The sequence below is a fragment of the Mustelus asterias genome, chromosome 5 (genome assembly GCF_964213995.1).
Source record: "Mustelus asterias chromosome 5, sMusAst1.hap1.1, whole genome shotgun sequence".
NCBI classification, from domain to species: Eukaryota; Metazoa; Chordata; class Chondrichthyes; order Carcharhiniformes; family Triakidae; genus Mustelus; species Mustelus asterias.
The window spans coordinates 78,015,071-78,039,489 of record NC_135805.1 but is presented as its reverse complement, the minus strand read 5'-3'; the positions used below and the strand labels follow the sequence as shown (position 1 = coordinate 78,039,489).

General features: G+C 46.4%; 1 protein-coding gene across 1 annotated transcript in view; it reads right to left on the bottom strand.

Annotated features, from left to right (window-relative positions):
- LOC144494129 (ectonucleotide pyrophosphatase/phosphodiesterase family member 3) overlaps nucleotides 1-13,541 on the bottom strand; it is a 125,343-nt gene extending 111,802 nt beyond the window's left edge. The window contains exon 1 of the mRNA XM_078213724.1: nucleotides 13,449-13,541. Within this exon, the coding sequence (XP_078069850.1) occupies nucleotides 13,449-13,541 (93 nt within the window). The remainder of the gene's footprint in view (nucleotides 1-13,448) is intronic.
- Between the last annotated feature and the right edge of the window lie 10,878 nt (nucleotides 13,542-24,419).

Sequence of the window (24,419 nt, the reverse complement as noted above, 5' to 3'; positions counted from 1 at the left end):
AATGATTACAATCCTGGAGAATTTTCAAAATGTCCAATTTCTATGTTTAAAAGATTTGTTCAGTCATGATGCACTGACATCTATCTGCAGCTCTCAGTTGGGTGATGTGCAATATCTGAAATCTGTTCATAATTTCTAACCTTGTTGCAATTGGCATTATCCAACTTTTGAACAATAAATATCTAAGGAATCCTTCTTTTTGATACAGAGGTTGGAATCTTCTGTTCTGGATACTATATTTAGTGGTGGGTCTGGATGGGGGAGTGATTTCCATTGGGGGTGGAGGGGACGCGGTGGCGGTGGGGGGAGGGGAAGGTGGCTGCAGGATGGCTGAGCACATTCAAACTTATGCTGTTCAACTCATTACATATTCACCTGCAAGGAGCTCACCGGATCTCGTGGTGGGCAGGAAGTCGTCATCCCCATAGTTAATTCATGGGATTGAAGAGCACCATATTTAGAGGGCACCGGGAGAGCTAATTCACTCGCTGCAGGCCAGGAGCCTGTCGAGACCAGAATGTCACAGAATGCATGACCTCCCTCCAGGTTCTCCTCCAGACCGTTCAGGAAAGGCAGGAAGTGCTGTTGCTGAGGGATTGCAGCACGAGGCCCTACTGCCTGGCCCCATAGCAGCCTGGATGGAGGTTGCAGTGAGCATTAGCATCCCTGGGGTCCACAGAACAAAAAGGATGAACAATCTGCTGCACTCTGCCAGGGTAAATGACACAGTCTGTTCACGGCAAAATGACACGCATAAAGACATCTGAATAACTTACTCCTGTTCCCATGTCCTTATCGTCCTCCCACTGTGCAAGTGTGTGAGCGCTCAGGCATGTCGGACTGGTGTTTGGACTGCAGGACTCAGAGGCGGATGAGATATGCGCATTGAATGCATGCCGGCCACTTCATTTGGTTCCCAATGTTCTATCAGTTACAGGGCATCCTGCTTGTTAAACATTTACTGGGGCAGGCTCAGGAGATGTTAAAGGTATACAAGTTCCTAAACTCCTCATGCATTTATTGAGATGACAATAAAAACTCCTGGATTACTCCAGGACAAGAACATGACAACAGGAGGGAATGGGCCAAACCAGAGGTAGCAGTCAAGTTCTCACCCCTTTCAAGGAGGAGGCCACTGAACTAGCCAGGGAGAAGCAGGAGTGTGTCTGTGCTGAATGTAAGACAGACTCCTCCAGGATTCCAGTCTGCAGTTGTCAGGTTCACCTATAACCATCACCATCCAATTCCCTTCTCACCCCTTGACCTTATACCCATTATCAACCCCATGCCCAGCTAAATCCTGCCATTATCTGAGCCACCTGTTTCATTTGTTTCCATGACCTGCCCTATGAAACCTTCAGCTGTCCAAATATTACCCTAGGACTGACACCCTACCAAATCCCACTTCCCCCTCTCACTCTGACTGTTCCTGCCACTGCCCTGTATCCTCAGTAACAACCTCCAGGACCCCCATAGACAGCATGGACCTCACCCTTTAGGATCATTTCTCTCTCATCATCCTTGCTCGGCGACCCCTCCTCCACCCAACCAGACAACCCCCAGATCCAACAAACAAGGCCTTTCCATCTGTCCCACGTCTCTGCACCCTCCATCCCATGTCTCTGCACCTTCATAGCCTCTCTATCTGCCCAGATAGTCTATGTCTTCATTCCCTGGTTAGCCTCCCATTCTTGGGCTGCCTCTAGTGTCCTATCTCCACTCCACTCTACCACCTTTCCCCAGTGGTCTTGCCTCCCGTGTCCAACCTTCATGCAGCTTGGTTTACCAGCACCCAATCCAAATTAAGACATTTGTGAAAGCTCCTGGAGAAGGCTAAGGAGCAACTACCCTCTTCAAAGTTGTGGGAGAAGTCAGAAATGTGAACATTGTAATTTCTGACTGGCAGGGAACTCAATTTGGAGGGGGAAATTAATTCTAATGAGAATGCCTGACACGCTAATACATTCAAAAGGGCTTTCTGACATTCTTTGACGGGAACTTTGACCCAGTTTTTAAACCGCCTTTAAAGTCCCAAGTACTTAAGTCCGAAAGTTCATCCTGCAGTCAGGAAATTAACTTTTGGTCTCGCTCCAAATCAAGCTCCCCCACTCGCCAAGCTTCTTGCTGCTGGTGGGAACCAGAAAATTACATCCAGAGTTTGAGAGTTAAATTCTACCAGTTCTGATGAGAGGTTGGCGTGAAAGATTAACCCTGTTTTACTGCCCAGGGATGCTGTCAGACGAGTGCTAGCGTGTGTACTGCAGGATCTAGGAGAACACGACTGCCACAGTGACTACTAAAGATGCTACTCTACTCATCAGAATCCAAATAAGGCAGGCCTAAATTAGGACTCTAATTTACATATAAAAGAGAACTAAAATCTGTGACTATCAGGAATGCTTGAAAAATGGCCGAACCCAATATTAGGTCAAACGTCTTAGTCTTACTGCCCATAGTTAACTATTTTGCACTTTATTTGTGTTTTGAAATGCACTCATGTCCTATCTGGCTTGCTGTAATCATGTAACCTGCCATGAGGAGCTCTCTGCATGCAGCCATTTTACGTTCATAGTAGCGAGAAGCAGGAGTAGCCCATTTGGCCCATTGAGCCTGCTCCGCCATTCATTTTGATCATGGGGGTATCATCATATTCAATATCTTGATCCCCCCTTCCCCCCATATCCCTTGATCCCTTTAATCCCAAGAGCTATAGAAACAAGAATCAGGAGTAGGCCAAATGTTCACACTCGAAAGACTGTAGGCTTTGAGCTCGTTTGTAACGCTTGTTTGAGCTTCAAACAAGCGTTACAAAGCTCAATTTTTAAACTGGAACATATGCTTAAGCAGGAACACAGCCACTTTCAATTACCTTGCATAATACTTGGCAACTTCTTCATTGTAAAGCGGCTTGTGTTCTCAATTACTCTTTAAATTAATTGGTTGTGAATTAACATTAGCCTTAAATTGAAAAAGATTGCTCCAGGATATCATTTTAATCAGGAAAAAGTAGCATCTGGAGAAAAATGTGGTACAGCTCACAATCTAATTGTGCAATTAGATCAAAATCTATGTACAAAGAGAAACATTTGATCAATGTAAGATCTGGAGTGGAAACTACAACACAAGATAGCTGTGATCTACCATAAATGATTCACTCTGGGTGAATGCAAGGCTAAATTTAAATCATTTATAATTTAATCCCCGTCCCGGTCCACTGTTAATTTCCTCGGGACTTCCAGCAAGTTCATAGAATCATAGAATCCCACAATGAAGGAGGTCATTCGGCCCATCGAGTCCACACCGACCACAACCCACCCAGGCCCTAACCCTATAACCCCATGCATTTACCCTAGCTAGTTCTCCTGACACTAAGGGGAAAGTTTAGCATGGCCAATCCACCTAACCTACATATCTTTGGACTGTGGGAGGAAACCGGAGCACCCGGAGAAAACCTACCAGACACTGGGAGAATGTGCAAACTCCACACCGACAGTGACCCAAGCTGGGAATCGAAAATGGGTCCCTGGAGCTGTGAGGCAGCAGTGCTAACCACTGTGCTGCCCAATGCAAGGTGAATGCCAGGTTAAAATGCTGTCTATGAAAGAATGACTTCTCCTTACTTCTCAGTTTTGCCAAACATATCAAGAGGATCCTACAGCTCAACTGGGAGAATAGAATTACAGAGAACAGCCTATTTAGATCTCAAATAAAACAAAGCACACGGTTGCCAAAAAAAGTTGATTTAAGTTCAGCGATTTCATATTGATTCAAAGCACTAATAATCCTTTTCTTTTCGTTTTCACTCTTGTGATATTAGGATGATTAAATTCCTTCTAGGATTCTTGTACTCATTTTTGGTCAAAGAGCCAAGAGAAATAGTTTCAAGATTTTCTCGGATTTCCATGGCTGTTTTGTTCTAAAGTTTATTTATTAGTGTCACAAATAGGCTTATATTAACATTGCAATGAAGTTACTGTGAAAATCCCCTGGTCACCACAGTCCAGCGCGCCTGTTTGGGGACACTGAGGGAAAATTTAGAATGGCCAATCCACCTAACCCACATATCTTTGGACTGTGGGAGGAATCCAGAGCACCCGGAGGAAACCCACGCAGACACGGGGAGAATGTGCAAACTCCACACAGACAGTGACCCAAACCGGGAATTGGTGCTGTGAGGCAGCAGTGCTAACCACTGTGCCAGCGTGCTTCCCCTAACTTTGCCAAAGTTAGTTACTGTAGACACGTGAAAAGATTCTCGTCAAAGTTTACTCCAAAGATTTTCTGTGCACATTAATATGCATGTTTTCCTAATCAGTATGTGTATGTGATACAATCACTTTTTGCTACACATTGAATACCTCTTGAATCAATCAGCTTTTATCCTTCCACATTCCCAGTGTCCAGTTCAGTCACTTCACAAGAGCCATGTTTTGATTTGAGCATGCTGTACTCATTTCTGTTGGGTATCAGTTGTGTCCCTTCCTGGTTCAGTTGGTCGAAATTCATTGAAAACAGATTTTAAAATGTGATGCAAGATGGCCTCTCTTCCAAATGACCTCAAGAACTCTAGTACATGATTCACAACTTTTCAAACTGGGCCAATAGTTCAGTTGATTAAATACATCCATAAATAGAAGATTATCTATAATAACATCAATGCCTGTTGGGTGACATCTCCATCAATTAAGTCATTCAAAGTAATATTGATTGAATTGCCAGTGGTTATCTCTGTAGTGGCACTTCTGTAGTGGCTGCTACTCCCTTTTATAGAGCTATTGAGATATTGCTCAAATGTAAATGCCAATGTTCGGGATAGGGATAGTGGAGAACTGAAACCTTTGTTCACTTACTGTATCTAATCAGTGTGGTTTTATTTGGAAATGAAAACGTGCACCTCTCTTAACCCCTGAGTGTACAGTTAGTTTGAGTCAACAGCATTATGCTTTTTGTGGGTTTAAATAAAAATTTAAGGAAAAATAAAGAAGGGCAGAACAGTGGCACAATGGTTAGCACTGCTGCCTCACAGTGCCAGGGACCCCGAGTTCAATTCCAGCCTTGGGTGACTGTTTGTGTGGAATTTGCACGTTTTCCGTGTTTGCATGGGTTTCCTCTGGGTGCTCTAGTTTCCCCCCTCAGTCTAAAGATGTGCAGATTAGTTGGTTAGGCTAAATTGTCCCTTTGTGTCCCAAGGTGTCTAGGTTAGGGGGATTAGCCGGGTGAATACATGGGGCTACAGTGATAGGGCCTGTGTGGAATGCTCTGTCAGAAAGTTGGTGCAGACTCCTTGGGCTGAAAAATCTCCTTCTGTACTGTAGGGATTCTATTCTTCGATAATTACTTATTCATGCATTCACCCCAGATGTTTAAATCCTTGATCTCTCACGTACACACAGAAAGCAGTCATTGCGGGCCTGTTGAAGAAGACGGTTTTCTCCTCATGAGTCTCCGTGGTTTCAATAGCTGGGGTCATTTGTTAGAGTTGTTGCTGGATTCCCTCGAAGAAATTGCTTTTTCAGCAAATCACAAAATTGGTTAGTTGTGGTTTTCTTACCAGGTCAAATCTATATACAGGATACAGGCTGGGAAGATGTAGCAGTCTCCAGGTTTTAAAAAGGCATGGGTGTTAATGCCTGGGCCCTCGGCTTATATTGCAATGGGTGTTCTTTGCAGACTGATTAGTTTCTCTCTGGTTCGGGGGATAATAAAATTTGATTTCTGAATACAACTTTGATCACATGATCATAACTGTTATTTCCAAACCAGAATGGTTTGGAAGCCCAATAGCATTACTACACAATGGGAGATAGATGATGACCATTCACATCTACTAGTGGTTAACTGGTACAAAAACAGAAAATGCTGGAAAATCTCAGCAAGTCTGACAACATCTGTGGAGAGAGAATAAAGCCAATGTTTCAAGTCTGGATGACCCTTCATCATGAAGGGTCATCCGGACTCCAAACGTTGGCTCTATTCTCTCTCCAAAGAAACTGTCAGATCTGCCGAGATTTTCCAGCATTTTCTGTTTTTCTTTCAGATTCCAGCTTTTATTTTGCTTTTATCTTGGTGGTTAATTGGTATTCTGCACTCTTATTTTTAAAATTTCAAACTTGGAGACATGGAGTCTAAGTATTGAATTTGCGTAAAAACGGGAGTAAATCACGCTGTTTTTTCAGTGGGAGTTCAGAGAAGAATCTCCCACACTTTGCGCACTGCAGAGTGCACCAGCATAAATCACGTCAGAAATCTGTGGGCAGAGCTTATCCCCGCTAGAGAGGCTGGCAGCATAGCGCTGAGCCACTGTGTGTGCGCCAATTTGTCAGTGCCGAGATTGGCACATGCGTAGTGGCCCCTGTCAGCCTCCCGATTGCTGGCCAGCTCGATTGTTGGTCAGCCCCGCGACCCCACAATGCCGGTCCTCTTCCCCCCTGACAACCCGATCGCTGGCCCTCCAAGCATGCCCAGGCCCAAACCTGACCCCCCCCTCTCCCCACTCCGCCCCTGCCCCCGGCCGGAAATCCGGCACTGGGAGACCCGTTTGGCCGGATGTCCAGCACAGATCATGCTAATCCGGCTCTGCTGAAATATCTTGGAAGGGAGAGTCGCCCTCATGAAGTCTAGAAGTCAATTGACCTTTGAGTATTGAGTAAACCGTGAAAAATAGCAGATGCAAATTCCACAGATTGTTTTGTCTGGGTGTGTCCATCCATAGGCAAAGCCTCCACCCATGATTATTCCATCAGGAACTTTCCAGAAGCTTGAGCATAAATTGTTTATGTCATCTAATCTCCAGTAGCCATCATAGCCATGTGGTCAAGGTCCATTTTTTAAATAAAAGACTATTTCAGAAAATTATATCCTGAACGCAGTCCGTACTTAAAGTTATGAATAAAACGTGCCTTCACTGGGCATGACACTGATAAATCATAGAATCCGTACAGTCTGGAAGGAGGCCATTTGGCCCATCGATCCTGCACCGACAATAATTCCACCTAGGCCCTATCCCTGTAACCCGATGTCTTTACCCTGCTGGTCCCCTTGATGCTAAGTAGCAATTTAGCATCGCCCATCAACTTAACCCGCACATCTTTGGAGTGTGGAAGGAAATCGGGATACCTGGAGGAAATCAACACAGACACGGGGAGAATGTGCAAACTCTACACAGACAGTGACTCAAGGCCGGAATTGAACATGGGTCCCTGGCGCTGTGAGGCAGCAGTGCTAACCACTGTGCCAACGTGCTGCCATCTGAATTAATTTTCTGGCTGCAGCAGTGTTGGATAACTGTCAGAGTGAACAACATTAGATATTTTAATAGCAGTTAGTAACACAACTCTTTGAATTGGGGAGTAAACTGCCATGGTGGATCCCCTACCTATTGTAACTTTAATAGAAGAGCCACAGGAACCACAAATTAATGACAACACCATTTTTCCTGGATTTCTGCTATCATTATGATGGATGGGCTTGAAAATCCCCATGGAAATTCACACCAACTCCCCAATCCCCAGGTGTCACAATATGCAATTCTGTTTTCTTTGTTGAACTCTTTCTCCTTGTGACTAAGATGTTTAACAGGTGAAGAAAATCTACATTTTTTCCTATCAATTTATTTAAACTATTGTTCCAGTTTTATTAGTACTTACCACCTGCTGAAATTACTGAACAGATCATTTTCATTTTAAACAGTATGTGGGCATCCCTGGTTGGACCAATATTTATTGCCCATCCCTTACTGCTCTCCATTTCAGAAGGCATTTGAGAATCAGCCATATTTCTGTGGGTAAGAGTCACATGTTGGCCAGACCAGCTAAGGACAGCCGATTTCCTTCCCTAAAGGACATTAATGAACCAGATGGGTTTTTACACCAACCGACAATGGTTTCACGGTTATCATTAAACTTTTGATTCCAGATATTTATTGAATTTAAATTTCACCATCTGCTGTGGTGGGATGCGAACCTGGGTCTCCAGAGCATTACTACTGTGCCACTGCCTTCCCTGTTTGTAGATACAGTGCAAACATACACTAAAACCCTAAAAAGAGATATGACGGCATAAACCAGGTATTAAGATTTAATTTGCTTAACGGCTTGGTGAACAGCTCACATCTGAAAATGTTAAGATAATTTATTCCATGGAAAAGTTTTATATGTTCTGTCATAGTATATTCGGCCTCTGATATTCGGGTAAGCGTTCTCCAAGGCGGCCTTCGCGACACACGACAGCGCAGAGTCGCTGAGCAGAAACTGATAGCCAAGTTCCGCACACACAAGGACGGCCTCAACCGGGATATTGGGTTCATGTCACACTATTTGTAACTTCCACAGTTGCGTGGACCTGCAGAGTTTCACTGGCTGTCTTGTCTGGAGACAATACACATCTTTTTAGCCTGTCTTGATGCTCTCTCCACTCCCATTGTTTTGCTTCTTAAAGACTGGATTAGTTGTAAGTATTCGCATTCCAACCATTATTCATGTAAATTGAGTCTGTGTCTTTATAAGTTCTGTTTGTGAACAGAATTCCCACTCACCTGAAGAAGGGGCTTAGAGCCTCGAAAGCTTGTGTGGCTTTTGCTACCAAATAAACCTGTTGGACTTTAACCTGGTGTTGTTAAACTTCTTACTGTATAGTATATGATAACAAGCTTCACACTTGGAAACTGGATTCAAACACTTGGTCAAATAAATAATCATAAATAACTCTAATATGGTCTTGCATTCCTGACAGAGAGATAGCATAATTGAAAGATCATAATATGTGCTCTCGGGCTTAAAAACTAAGTCGTGGGGCAAGGGGAAGAGGGGTTTGGTGGGAGAGAAGCTTCCTTTGAGGGAAGATTTAAAAGGTTAAAGGGAGAATAACAAAGCATAGATCAAGGTAGAAATATTAGTAATGATAGCCAGCCTTTGTTAGAAGATGAAATAACAACAGGAAATGTTGGGAAAACTCAAGTCTGGCAGCATCTCCTAGAATCCTACAGTGCAGGAGGAGGCCATTCGGCCCATCGGGTCTGCACTGACCACAATCCCACCCAGGCCCTATCCCCGTAACCCCACATATTTACCTTACCCGGGCTAGTCCCCCTGACACTAAGAGACAATTTAGCATGGCCAATCCACCTAACCTGCACATCTTTGGACTGTGGGAGGAAACTGTAGCACCCGGAGGAAACCCACGCAGACACAGGGAGAATGTGCAAAATCCACACAGACAGTGACCCAAGCCGGGAATTGAACACGGGTCCTGGTGCTGTTAGGCAGCAGTGCCGTCATGCCGCCCTTCTATGGAGAGAGAAACAGAGTTAATGGGCAGAATTCACCCATCCGGGACTAAGTCTCATGGTGAGGCGGGGGTGGAGGTGTGTGTTTCCTGCTGTGAAGGAAGACAGGAAAACATGCCATATCTTCCAGCCCCGGTGTAATTAATTATGCATCTGGGGGATTTGCAATGTCTTCCATGGTGGTGCAGGCTTGATGGCAGACGTCCCACTCATATCCAGGTGTAATATTTAAGAAGTGCCCAATATCACTGACACACCATCCCAAACTCCAGAGGCCACTCTAGGCACCAGCTTTTGCACACAACATGGGTCCAGGCATGTTCCAGACCATCATGTTTTTCCACTTGCATCTCAGAGAATTGGAAGCATCGGAAGATTGCACCGTAATTTCATGCCAGTCTGAAACTGAATTTTGAGCCTCCCATTGAATTTCCCCCCACTTTCCCATAGGAAGGGAAAATTTATAGGGCCTCTTACAGTAGTTCCACCGTAGGACAGAGTCTAAGGAAAGAAATAATGGGGGTTTGTAAGAAAGGTACTGCAATAAATGTGGGTGATTTTAATCTTCATACAAATAGGGCAAAACAATTGGCAAAGGTCTTCTGGAGTATGAGTTCAAAGAGTGTATTCAAGACAGGTTTTAAGCAATACATTGGGAACCAACCAAAAAAAAGACAATTTTATAGGGAGGAATTTAAAACAATCACTATCACTGGAGAAGAAGTATTGAGAAAACTAATGGGACTAAGAGCTGACAAGTCCCCTGGACCTGATGGCCTACATCATAGGGTCATAAAATAAGTGACGACACAGAGGGAATGCAAAAGAGTGATCTAGTTTGTCTTTTTGTGCAATATAGCATGATTTAATTTATAAATTGGTTTGAAATGTTTATTTTGCAATAGCCTTTATTTTCGTATTGTGGTCAAGTGATACAATTATCAGTGATTGAGGGAAGGTAAGGGCCTAGAGGTAGCAGTTCAAATCCTATCATGGCAGCTACAGGAATAAAAATACAAATAATACATTTGCAGTATTAGTCTACAAAATTAGCAATCGTGAAAATATCATATTATTCTAAAGGACTGTCCATCAGAGGAGGAACTCTTGCTCTCACCTAGTCTGGCCTATATGTAACTTGAGACTCTCACCAATGTGGTTTATTGTTAATTGCCTCCTGAAACACTAGCAAACCACTTGGTTTTAACCAGTATACCACTACCTGCTTGAGGTCAATAGATGCTGATCTTGCCAATGAAGGTTGCAACTCAAAAATATTCCAGATGAGTGAGGATGTTTTTCTTAAGCACGGATGTCTCACACCTTACTCCTCACTAAATTTCAGATAAGATAATTGCTCTCAGCACACCTTAGGCAGAAATCATTCTTGTGACAAATTCTCCTTCCCTCATTTAAAACTTGTCCTGCTCTGTGTGCAAGGGAGAATCCAAAGAGCTTCTACAAATACATAAAGGGCAAAAGAGTAACTAGGGAGAGAGTAGGGCCTCTTAAGGATCAACAAGGTCATCTATGTGTGGATCCACAAGAGATGGGTGAGATCCTAAATGAATATTTCTCATCAGTATTTACTGTTGAGAAAAGCATGGATGTTAGGGAACTTGGGGAAATAAATAGTGATGTCTTGAGGAGTGTACATATTACAGAAAAGGAGGTGCTGGAAGTCTTAAAGCGCACCAAGGTGGATAAATCCCCGGGATCTGATGAAGTGTATCCCAGGACATTATGGGAAGCTAGGGAGGAAATTGCGGATCCCCTAGCAGAGATATTTGAATCATCGATAGTCACAGGTGAGGTGCCTGAAGATTGGAGAGTGGCAAATGTTGTGCCTTTGTTTAGAAAGGGCTGCCGGGAAAAGCCTGGGAACTGCAGGCCAGTGAGCCTCACATTTGTGGTGGGTAAGTTGTTGGAAGGTATTTTGAGAGACGGAATCTACAGGCATTTAGAGCCGCAAAGACTGATTAGGGACAGTCAGCACGGCTTTGTGAGTGGAAAATCATGTCTCACAAATTTGATTGAGTTTTTTGAAGGGGTAACCAAGAAGGTAGATGAGGGCAGTGCCATTGATGGACTTTAGCAAGGCCTTTGACAAGGTACCACATGATAGGTTGTTGCATAAGGTTAAATCTCACAGGATCAAAGGAGAGGTAGCTAAATGAATACAAAATTGGCTTGATGACAGAATAAGGAGTCAAACAACACCAGGTTAAAGTCCAACAGGTTTATTTGGTAGCAAACGCCACTAGCTTTCGGAGCACTGCTCCTTTGTCAGGTGAGTGGGAGATCTCCCACTCACCTGACGAAGGAGCAGCGCTCCGAAAGCTAGTGGCGTTTGCTACCAAATAAACCTGTTGGACTTTAACCTGGTGTTGTTAGACTCCTTACTGTGTTTACCCCAGTCCAACGCCAGCATCTCCACATCTTGATGACAGAAGCCAGAGAGTGGTTGTAGAGGGTTGTTTTTCAAACTGGAGGCCTGTGACCAGCGGTGTGCCTCAGGGATCAGTGCTGGGTCCACTGTTATTTGTCATTTATATTAATGATTTGGATGAGAATATAGGAGGCATGGTCAGTGAATTCGCAGATGCCACCAAGATTGGTGGCATAGTGGACAGTGAAGAAGGTTATCTTGGATTGCAACGGGATCTTGATCAATTGGGCCAGTGGGCTGATGAATGGCAGATGGAGTTTAATTTGGATAAATGCGAGGTGATGCATTTTGGTAGATTGAACCAGGGCAGGACGTATTCAGTTAATGGTAGGACGTTGGGGAGTGTTATAGAACAAAGAGATTTACGGGTACAGGTTCATAGCTCCTTAAAAGTGGAGTCACAGGTGGACAGAGTGGTGAAGAAGGCATTTGGCATGCTTGATTTCATTGGTCAGAACATTGAATACAGGAGTTGGGACCTCTTTTTGTACAAGACATTGGTAAGGCCACACTTGGAATACTGTGTACAGTTCTGGTCACCCTATTATAGAAAGGATATTATTAAACTAGAAAGAGTGCAGAAAAGATTTACGAGGATGCTACCGGGACTTGATGGTTTGAGTTATAAGGAGAGGCTGGATAGACTGGGACTTTTTTCTCTGGAGCGTAGAAGGCTGAGGGGTGAACTTATAGAGGTCTATAAAATAATGAGGGGCATAGATCAGCTGGATAGTCAATATCTTTTTCCAAAGGTAGGGGAGTCTAAAACTAGAGAGCATAGTTTAAGGTGAGAGGGGAGAGATACAAAAGGATCCAGAGGGGCAATTTTTTCACACAGAGGGTGGTGAGTGTCTGGAACAAACTGCCAGAGGTAGTAGTAGAGGTGGGTACAATTTTGTCTTTTAAAAAGCTTTTAGACGGTTACATGAGTAAGATGGGTATAGAGAGATATAGACCAAATGCAGGCAATTGGGACTAGCTTAGGGGTTTAAAAAAAAGAAGGGCGGCATGGACAAGTTGGGCCAAAGGGCCTGTTTCCATGCTGTAAACCTCTATGACTCTATGACTCAGTGCACCCATATTTGGGAGCAATTGATTTTTGCAGAAGCCCTGTAATCAGACAGCACCCCCTGTAAATCTATGTAGCTTGCCACAATGATAGATTCCAAATACGTGTCGAATTGTAGCAATAGCCCGATGGAACCAGCCAGAATTAACCTGTAAATAGTTGATAATCCTAATTTCTCACCCCACAAATCTTGTTAATTCTAATTGAAGGAATTATCTGAATGAGATGCTAGAAATTTACTTGTGATTGTGGCGGGTTACAGTCAATACTGGTATGAAGCTGTTCTACTGTCACATCAATAGACATTCAGCAAAGTTTGTAAATCAAGTCAATTATAATTTTAATCAAGTTACCGCAGATGCTACTGTGTTAATTAAAATGTTATTAGCAATTTAAAATAGCTCAGAAAAATTTGTTCACGTTTAATCACGAGAAAAAGCAAGTACAATCTTTTCAAGATAGTTTTTTGCAGCTTGTTCTTTTGAAATGGTAATGTTTGTTCAGAGAAATGAATACATCGGAGTGAAAACTCTTTTCAGAATCGGCTAATCTCTTCGTAGTCTGGATTGTTCTGTACCTATTAAAATCATTTAAACCCGAGAAAGGGAAATCATCAACTTGTTCCTTTAGATAATCATTACACTTACCACACATAGTATTTTGTATGTTTTTAGTTCTTTCCTTTCCTTTGTTGAAGTCTCCTCTTCAAAATTCATCATTCGATCCTGTGATGAACTCATTTTTGAGAATCCTGAGCCAGACGCTCAAATTCTCAAAACTTGCTGAAAGATAGCTGGATGTACAGTCTTCACACGCGCGTTCTCTCTCTCATACTAATTCCTTACACACGCATACCATGTAGTTCTCAAATGACTTTATATAGTCCGGAGGTTGAGATTATTATCTCTAAGGTAATCTCATTTAGCGATAAATTATTACACATAGTAATAAATTAATACATATAGCAATAAACTCTAAGTTTTTTTTGAAAGCAAAGGCAAATAAACTGCTGAGGCATAATTTTTGAAGAATTACACAATGTAATTGGGTATTTACTATTTAAGATGGCAGCTGTATTAAAAATATCAGTAACTATCACCTGGGCAGAATATCTGTCTGACTTCATGATTCATTTTCAATTGCAGGGGTACCTCCCATTTTCAAATCTTTCTTTGTGTCCAGTGACATCAGTTTGGGAGGTGCTCCATTATTGCAAGTTGATACAATGATTAAATATGTGCATGTCAGCAACCCACATTATCACTTCATGGCATACCAATGGTTACAAAGATTGTTTCAGTTGATGAGGTTGGCTCCTTGCTCCCAGAGAATACTCGAAGGGCATTTCAAAGGAATTGAAAATTAGCAACGTTGGAGTTGATCCAGATCTAGCCAAATAGGAGGATTATTTATTTCTTTTTTTAAAAAATGGCTATTTTGCATTTCTGAAATCATTATATATTTTCTTTTACTCTTTCATAGAATGTGGGTGTTGCTGGTTTGGCCAGCATTTATTGCTCGTCCCCAATTGCCCTTGAGAAGGTGATCTGCCTTCTAGAACCTGCACTCCACCTGGTGTAGGTACACCCATTGTGCTGTTAGCAAGGGAGTTCCATATATCAATAGGTGCACATGCAAAAATATTTAATGAAGTGAGTGTACAATTAGAGGAGCATTATTTTTTATGAAATCAATGTAGAATCACACACATATTTTATATGTGTGCACATTCTTGTAGTTTATGAGGTCACTGAACATTCTCACTGCATAATGCTTAAATGGAAATAAAAGTAGAGAGAACTGTAAGACAAGCTGCTGATTCACTTTTGCCTATTTGCACCATCATCTGAAGTCAAAATTACCCCCAGTGTATCTCAAGTATGTCATGTCATTAAACATAGGAGCAAGGAGGAGGAATAGGCCATTCAGCCCTATGAGCCTTCTGTGCCATTTAATAAGATCTTGGCTGATCCAATAGTAACCCCAAATCTGTATCCCGCCTCCACCCAATAACTTATCATTCCCTTACTGACCAAGAATCTATCCAACTCTACCTTAAAAATATTCAGACTCAGCTTCCACTGCTTTTTCAGGAAGAGAGTTCCAAAGACTCATGAAAGAGAAAAAAAATTCACCTCGTCTCCGTTTTAAATAGAATCGCTACAGTGCAGAAGGAGGTAACTTGGCCCATCAAGTCTGCACCAACCACAATCCCACCCAGGCCCTATTCCCATAACCCTACATATTTACCCCCTGCTATCCTCTGACACTAGGGTCAATTTAGCATGGCCAATCAACCTACACATCTTTAGATTGTGGGAGGAAACCGGAGCACCCGGAGGAAACACACGCAGACACGGGGAGAATGTGCAAACTCCACACAGACAGTGACCTGAGGCCGGAATTGAACCCGGATCCCTGGCACTGTGAGGTAGCAGTGCTAACCACTGTGCCACTGTGCCACCTCTACAGTGCAGAAGGATGACCCCTTATTTTTGAACATTGACCCTTCAGTTCTAGATTTGTCCACACGAGGAAACAGCCTCTCTGCATCCATCCTGCCAAGACCCCTCAGGATCTTATGTTTCAATTAATTCATCTCTTACATTTTTAAACTCCAGCGGATAGAAACCTAACCTGTCCATCCTTCCTTCATAAGGCAACCCACCCATTCCTAGTAAACCTGCTCTGAACTGCTTCCAATGCATTTACATCCTTCCTTAAATAAGGTGACTGATACTGTACACAGTAACCAGATGTGGTTTCACTAGTGTTCTGTAGAAATTAAACAGAACCTCCCCACTTTTGTATTCAACTCCTCCCACAATAAATGGTAACATTATTTTAGCTTTCCAAATTACTTGCTGATCCTGCATTCTAGCCTTTTGTGATTCATGCACCAAGACACTAACCTTCTGTATCTCAGAGCTCTGCAATCTCTCACCTTTTAGATAATATGCTTCTCTTTATTTCTTCTTGCCAATATGGATAATTCCACATTTTGTCACATTATAATCTATTAGCATGATCATGGCCCACTTACGTAAAATATCTATATCCCTTTGTACCCTCCTTATGTCCTCTTTACAACTTATCGTCCCACCTATCTTTATGTCATAGCAAATTTGGCAACCAGCCCGTTATCCAAGTCATTTCTATAAATTGTAAACAGTTGAGGAACTGATACCTATGGCACCCTACTTCTTACATCTTTCCAATGTAAAAAAAAAATCATTTATGCCTACCCTCTGCTCCCTGTTAGCCAGCTAATCTTCTATCCATGCCAATATTTTTAACCCCAATGCCATGAGCTTTTATTTCGGCAATGAACTTTGATGTATCGAATGCCTTCTGAAAATTGAATACAACACATCCACCAGTTCCCCTTTATTCTAACCACATGTGACTGTTTTCTCAGTTCAGCTTCTCACTCGAATCTCCTCACTCTGTGCACTGCAGAGGTCACAATCGAAAATCTCATTAAAAACTATTTGCACCAAACAGCCTGAAATCGGCGGGATGAGCGGGAACTTGTGCAAGTGCGCACATCGCTGGGAGACTGCTGAAAAGCATCCAGATCACTGCCATCCAACCTCCACAGACATCGCTGGCCTCATCGCAAGCTCGCACAACCCCCCCTACACACATCCTTGGCCTCATTGCTAGCCCTCACAACCCCCCCACTACCTCCCACCCCCCCCCCCCCCCACCCCTCCCCCGCCCACACAGACATCGCTGGCCTTATCGCTGGCCCGCACAATCCCCCCTACACACATTGCTGACCCCCACAACCCCCCATACACATTGCGAGCCTCATTGCTAGCCCGCACAACCCCCCCCCCCCCTCAACACAGACATCGCTGGCCTCATTGCTAGCCTGCACAACCCGCTCGCTACCCCTCCCCACACAGACATCGCTGGCCTTATCGTTGGCCCACACAACCCCCTCACACAGACATCGCTGGCCTTATCGCTGGCCCCCACAACCGCTCCCCCCCCCCCCCCCCCCCACAAACATCGCTGGCCTCATTGCTGCCCACCCCCGTCTCCCCATCATACACAGAGATGGCTGCCCGTTCACCTCATGCCCCCATGGATCTGGATAATGCGGGAATGCAATCCCTCCATCCCTTGAACATACTGTCCTCACTGCTGCCCTGCAGAGAACCAGCATTGTGCTGACATGCACAACCCCAACTTGTGATCATTCCCTCTCTTGAATGGGAGCCTTGAGTATTGCACCCCCCGTGGACACAGCAGCTAATCGATTAGGAGCCCTGAGTATTGCACCTCCCCCCCACCCACTCCCCCCGCCCACCCACTCCCCCGGGACACAGCAGCCTATTGAATGGCAGCCAATCAGCACCCCGAGGGATGAATGACACTCAACTGAATGCTGCCTTCAAAATCTCTCAAAAGGATTTGTTGCCAACGGGCCCCTGACTGGCCACACTCACTGCACCTGCACTCCCCTAATAAGCCAGAGCTGTGTATAAGCTGCAGGAATGGACACACAGCCAGTCACGCCACAAAGATGGCTCGCAGAAACCTGCTCCCAGATTTTCAGAGGCCGACCAGGAGCACCTGCTCGATGCCGTGGAGGAGAGATGTGATCGTCTATTCCCCGGCCAGGGCCCTAACCCAAGGGGTGCATCTGCCACGGCATTGTGGGAGGAGGTGGCAGAAGCGGTGAATGCCAGGACCCTGACACTGCGCTCTGACCGGCAGTGTCCCAAAAAAATGTACGATCCTTCTGCGAGCAGCAAGGGTGAGTGAGCATCCCACTTGGAACCCCGCACATGCTTGGCACGGATCTCCAACCCTGCTTAGACACCTGAAGGGTATGCAACAAGTGACCCTTCCCCCATGAACAGAATCTAACCCCTTCCCCTCACCCCTCAACGAGCACCCTTCAGTGGTGACCGCTTTCCCCGAAACTGTCACCTCAACGCCCGAGACACAGGCACGCATAGCGCACCATGCACTGCAATATGTTAATGCTTGCTATCCACCTTATGTTCCCACAGGGAAAGAACATCCAGAATGCACGGGAAACGACACAGACTGGTGGTGGTGTGCCTGACCTGCGGCAGCTGACCAGCATGGAGGAGCGTGCCATGGGGCTGGCAGGGGATGATGGGCCATCCCGAATGGTCACCGACAGCCAGGTCGGCGCCAGCATGCAAGTGAGCAGAAGCGCACCCCCAACTTAGGTCCTCCTCGAAGGAAGTGCGATGCTGCATGGAATGTTTTGCCTCCTTCCCCCTAATGTGTGTTCTTTTTTACAGCATTGGACCCAGAGGAACCTGGCCCTTCGGGTGTTGCTGCCACCCCTGCTGCTCTGGAGCAAACTGCCCACGACCCCCTGGATGACACCTTGGAGGGAGGCACTGAGGAATCCTCCGACGGCAGCACCACTAAAACGTCACCATCATGTACCACACAACCCACCAACACAGAGACGATTACCACTGTGGGTACCTTTAGTGTTGAGGCTTCTGGGTCACAAAGTGGTGAGCACATCACAGCGCTGACGCACATTGGGTGGAGGCGGGCACATCCGAGGGCTCGGGCACGCGGAGGTCTGCCGGAGGCCAGGATTCAGCTGTCCCCAAACCAGCTGCTGGGCCTCTGGGCTTGTTCCACCCAAGGCTGGTGGAGATGCATCAGGAAACGCGGGGAGTTGTGGAAGGGCTGTCAGCAACCATGCTGCGACTGCAAGGCTGTTTAGGGGAGTCAAACAGTGCTGTTGCAGGAGGTGGTGCTGACACAGCGTGAGACCCAGGCCAACACTGCAAGGATGGTGACCGCAGTGGAAAGTCTGGCTCAAGGGTCTGTCCTCATGGGTGACAGGGTCCAAGCCATCCTGGAGACACTACGGGCCACGGGCGAGTGTGTTTCCGGCATCCAGCGGCACAGTGTTCAATGGCCATGAGTGTCGGGGGCATGTGGGAGACACTGCTGGCCATGGCTGGGAATCTCGCTGGCATTCTGGAGACACAGCAGGCCGTGGCTGTGAGCCTCGACAACTTAGCTCAGGCTCAGAGGATGTGGTAGACCACTGTTAGCTTATTGCCTGTGTGTGTGTGACATGCCTGGACACATCCCTGCCAGCCCTGCCCGGGACTCCTCTCCCCCGGTCCAGGTATAAAGGTGACTGCTCCCCACCCCCTGCCTCAGTCTCTCCGCTCCCCACCCCCTGCCTCAGTCTCTGGGCCAGTTCATCGGCATGGGTGTGCTCCAAGTCTTTTGCTAATAAAAGCCTATTTGTTCTTGCATACAAACTAGTCTTTGCTTGATTGATGGTGTATCAGAGGGCTACTGCTGAGGGGCTCCAGAGCCTGGCTTGTTTACAGAATGCTGTAGCGGAGGGGCTCCGAAGCTTGGCCCAGTTTCAGAGGGCCAGGGCTGAGGGTTCACACATCATGGGGCAGATGCATCCCGGCCTCCAGGACTGGCAGAGCATGGTGACGCTGGAGCTTCTGGAGCTCAGTCCAGCTACCCTGGCATCCCATGGAGTGCCCCCGGGGCTTCTGGGTACCCCGAGGGAAGAGGAAGAGTTTGAGCCTATGCCGGGGCCTTACACCCAGGAGATCCCGGATGTCCCAAGACCTTCCTATTCCCCACTTCCTCACACTGGGACATCTCAGTGCCAGCGAGATGAATAGGGTGGCACGGAAACGGTGCCATCCGCAAGTCAGCCGGGGCCCTCCAGGTCTCGACCACCCAGGGGACGTCTGCCAAGGGCATCACAGGCAACGGGGCGTGCATCACAGCTGGACACCTCCACCTCCGATGTGCATCCTGGGGTAGCACCGAGAAGAAGCAGTAGACAGCACAATGTTAGAAAGTTGTAGTTCACTAGAGGGCACGGGTGAACGTCAGCATTAGTCAGTGTTTGGTAATCATTTATGTTAAGAGCATAATAAACTGTTAATTGCACGTCACGCTGTGACTAATGTGTCCCTGCTTCTCTACCCCACCCACCCACACACACACACAGCTCAGTGTTCCCGACTCCCAAACATAGAGGTGCTGTCTGTTGAGCCTTGCAGACTCAGCCACATGTTTCAGAGTGCCTGCCCTACCTTCCCCAACATCCACCAGACCCATGGTGCAAATGCCCCCCACCGCCGCACCCCCCCCCCCAACCCTCTTGGCCAAAAAACATGTGTCCCCAACCCTGACAGCTACGTGGGCCAGGCTGGCAGCGTGCACTCTGAGTACAGGTAGGAGTCAGACTTGAGTTGCACCAGGGGCAGGATCCCAGTGTGCACAATAACAAGTCACCATCATCCTCCAGCCTTCAACCAAGACTCGCAACCATTGCCAGCCCAGGCACATTAAAAGGGCCGGATGTTTCTGGGAGAAAGGGTGGTGGGATGAGAGAGGCTGGGGAAGGGTGATGTGGTGGTTTGAAGGCCCAGGTTGGTTTGGAGGGGGAATAGTGGCTGCACTTGCTCCTGGGGTATGGTGGGTGTGTGGTGGTCGCACCCCTCTCACTGCACAGCACCAGCAAGGTGAAGCGGGCTGCAATCAAGGCGTCCCTCGCTGCCCTTCCCTGTCAGACACCTGCCATCGCCGCCCGCCGTCTTTCCTCCGGCTCTTCACATGGTGGGACGCCCACCTCGCCCCTCACTGCTCCTCCTCCTCATCCTCCTCCTGCTCCAGCTGGTCTCCCCGCTGCTGGGCGATGTTGTGAAGAGCGCAGCAAATGATAATGATGCATGAAGCACGGACAGGGTCATACTGCAGGGCCCCCCAGAGCGGTTCAAGCAGCAGAATCGCATCTTCAGCAGGCCGGTGCACCGCTCAACGACGGACCGGGTGGCTGCATGGGCCTCGTTGTAGCGGGTCTCCGCCTCGGTCTCGGGCCTCCGCACATGCGTCATCAGGCATGACCTTAGCGGGTAACCCTTGTAACCCAGTAGCTGGTCTTCAAAGAGCCCAGGGATGTCCGACTGCTGGACCCCAAAGCTGTCATGGACACTCCCTGGGTGGCGTGCATCGACTTGCATGATCTTCAGTTGTTGGTCGCAGACAATCTGGACATTCGGGGAGCGGAATCTCTTCCGGTTCAAAAATTGCCGCAGCCCTGTAAGTGGAGCCCGCAAGGCGATGTGTGCGCCATCCACTGCGCCCTGCACATTTGGAATCCCGGCGATGGAGGCGAAGCTGAGAGCCCCGGCCTCCTGCTGTGCACGGCCCACATCGAAATTAATGAACGGCCCTGCCCGGGCATACAGGGCATCTGTGACCTGCCGCGCATATCTGTGCACGGAGGCCTGGGAGATCCCAACCAGGTCGCCACTGGGAGTCTGGAATGACCCAGAGGCATAGAAATTGAGGGCAGCCGTCACCTTCACGTCCACAGGGAGTGGGTGGCCGCCGCTCCCCCGAGGTGCCAGGTGTGAGAGCACCTCACAAATGTGTCGCACCGTGGTCTTGGACAGGCGCAGCCGGCAACGGCACATCTCCTCCGAGAGGGCCTCGAACGAATTGCGGGGCCTCTTGCTTGGCCTTGGCACCCTCTGCCTTCTGTGCACCCTCTCAGGAGCCTGCTAACCCACCTCCTGATCCTCAACGGCAGCCCCCTGCCCTCCTTCCTGAGGGTCTGGTGGTGGCTGCTCTTGCGGTGATCTCTCCACGCCCGCCACTCCTGAGCCGCCGCCTCGTCCTCCTCCTCTGCCCCTGCTGCCACCATAATGGCCAGCTCCAGATTGAGCAAACTGAGATCCATCTGCACAGTGGGGTTTGGAAAGAGCATAGCATGACGGATTATTCTCATTGGCTGCATAGACCCAGCACCACCCCAATCCCTCACTTGGGCCAAAACCCCCACTTGTACCTGGATTTTACAGAGAGTCAATGTCAGAAAAGATTGATTGTTTTTTTTTTCAAGCAAGACTGTTCCCTACCTAATTTAACTGGATTGGTTATGTGCTGTGTATGTGTGGTTTAGTGTCCAAATTATCCCTGCTTATACCATTCTGTGTCAGTCCCTCATGTTCTCTAGCTATTGTTATAATTCAGGTCAGAAACTCCCAAGTATTTGAGGTCCGCCTGGATCATAAATTTTGCAATTTGAATTTGACTAGGGAGAGCATGAGATGCTTCACTTCAGGTATGATTCAGCTGGAGAGCTTTTATCAAACAAAGTTTATTTAAGAATACAGTAAACATGTATAGAAAGAAAATTAGCAATAACTTTTATCAATTACAAAAAAAAGATATTGTATTCAAGTATACAAAACGTTCCAATCAAACAAACTTCTCGATACAAAATCCTTGCCACAGGTTTAGCACCAAAGATATGAATGCTCACGGATCCTTTGGGTGGAGAATTGAAACCCTGACTTCCCAGCCTTGTAACTTCCAGCAGCCCTCTTGATATACACACAGACCAGCCTCCCAAGTTTAGGCAAGCCAACCACTAACAGCAGAATTTGCACTCCAGGAAGGCCAGGAGACCTTCTCCCAGCTAGCCAGCAGAATCTATAATACCAGGGAGAGAGAGGGAGAAAAACTGCTTGCCACTTGACAACCAGGCAGCTTCAACTCTAAAACTAAAACTGAAAGTGAGTCCTTAGATCCTTCTAGGAAGGAGCCACCTGACTTTGATTTGTCAATCAATCTTCCCCCGCACAATGCAGGGTCATAAAAGATCCCAGAAAGTATCTGAGGCCCAGAGTAAAAATAAACAAAATCCCATTTAAACCATCGGAGCAGCATAAAAGGACTTCTAGCAAACAGCCGAGCAACAATGAAAAAACCCAAAGCTGCTTATAGCTGCAGAGAACATGATTTTTTAAAAAAACATTTCTTAAACGTAGACTAATGTCTCACGATGCTTCTATCATTCTCTTTGCTCTGTCATGTGTGCCATTTTCTCTCAGACACACTGGCCTTGATATTAAACACCCCCCCCCCCCCTCCCCCCACCCACAAGTGGGAAAGGGTTGTTGCTGAGGAATTAAAAGTGAAATGTGCAGAACACAATTTCAACCCACTGCATATTAATCTGCTGCCTTTTACATGCTAGTGATTTTCAGTATATCTAAGCATCCTGTTGTAGAGAGGCAGGATGCTAATTATCATATTGCCAGCAATTGGGAGCCTGATTTGAAAATTACTGTCGTTGCACAGATTCCTCAGGACTTGGGATACCTTGTGGAGAAGGCTCTTGCCTTCCCAAGATAAAGTGGCTGTTTCAGCACTCCTTGTGGGTCAGGAGCAAGACATGCCTAGAGAATCCCCCCACTAACCACTCAAGGAAGCCTTTAACCATGCCCACCCCACCCCACCCGCGACCAACGTCAACTCCATTGATTGCCAATCTCCTTACCCCAAGCAGGTGCATGTGCAATCAGGTTACCAAACAAAGACAAGGCCGAAAGGATTCCATAAGTTGGAAATGCACAGATCACCTTGATCTTACACAATCATCTTTCGATTTCTCCATTCATCTCTGACCTCCCAAGTTACAAACTTTCCTGCATTTCTGCTTGCTCAGAGCCTCACTTCAAATTACAACCAGCTTTCTAGGTTCAGCATGTAGCAGTCATTTTTCTGGCATTTTGCAAATTCTTGAGTTTTAAAAAATGTATCCTTTGTGACTTGATTTCTTTCAATGAGTTTATATGGCAGGTTCTTAAACATCATGGACAGCTAATCCTTCACTCTACAATTACCATCAAACCAAGGGATTAACACTGGTTCAATGAAGAGTGCAGGAGGGCATGGTAGGAGCAGCAGCAGGCATTCCTAAAATGGAATGTTAACTTGGTAAAGCTATGACACAGGACCACTTGCATGCAAAACAGAAGAGACCGGCCTAAGTGATCCATGACCAATGGATCAGATCCAAGCTCTGCAATCTTGCCACATCCAGTCTTGAATCGTGGTGGACAATTAAATAACTGAGGAGAATCCACAGGTAGCCCCATTCTCAATGATGGGGGAGCCTTGCACTGTGGATGTGTCTACACATGGAGCGCATCGGCTCAAGAAGGCAGCTCGCCACCATCTTCTCAAGGGCAATTAGGGATGTGGTAATAAGTGCTGGCACCACAGTGACGCCCATATCCCATGAAAGAATGATAATGATAAAAAATACCATCCATGAACAATACCGAAATGAGATGAAACATGAATTTGCATACTTAAATAAGGCTATGGGCGGCATGGTGGCACAGTGGTTAGCACTGCTGCTTCACAGCGTTAGAGACCCAGGTTCGATTCCCGGCTTGGGTTACTATCTGTGTGGAGTTTGCACATTCTCCCTGTGTCTCTAGGTTTCCTCCGGGTGCTCCGATTTCCTCCCACAGTCTGAAAGACATGCTGGTAAGGTGCATTGACCTGAACAGGGGAATTTCACAGTAACTTCATTGCAGTGTTAATGTTAGCTTGTGACACTAATAAAAATAAACTTTAGGAACGTGGATTCAATGTTCTCCTTGGCTCCTGATACTGATCTGATACCCAGTTGGGATGGATTGTGCCCAGGGTGTGAGTTCCAGTTTGACTCCAGGTTTGTCTGGATTTTCCGGGGTCCCAGGTGCCGCTGGAGGGCGCCGGCACTCGGAGTTCACTCCCGCTCCCACGAAGCAGCTTTCCGC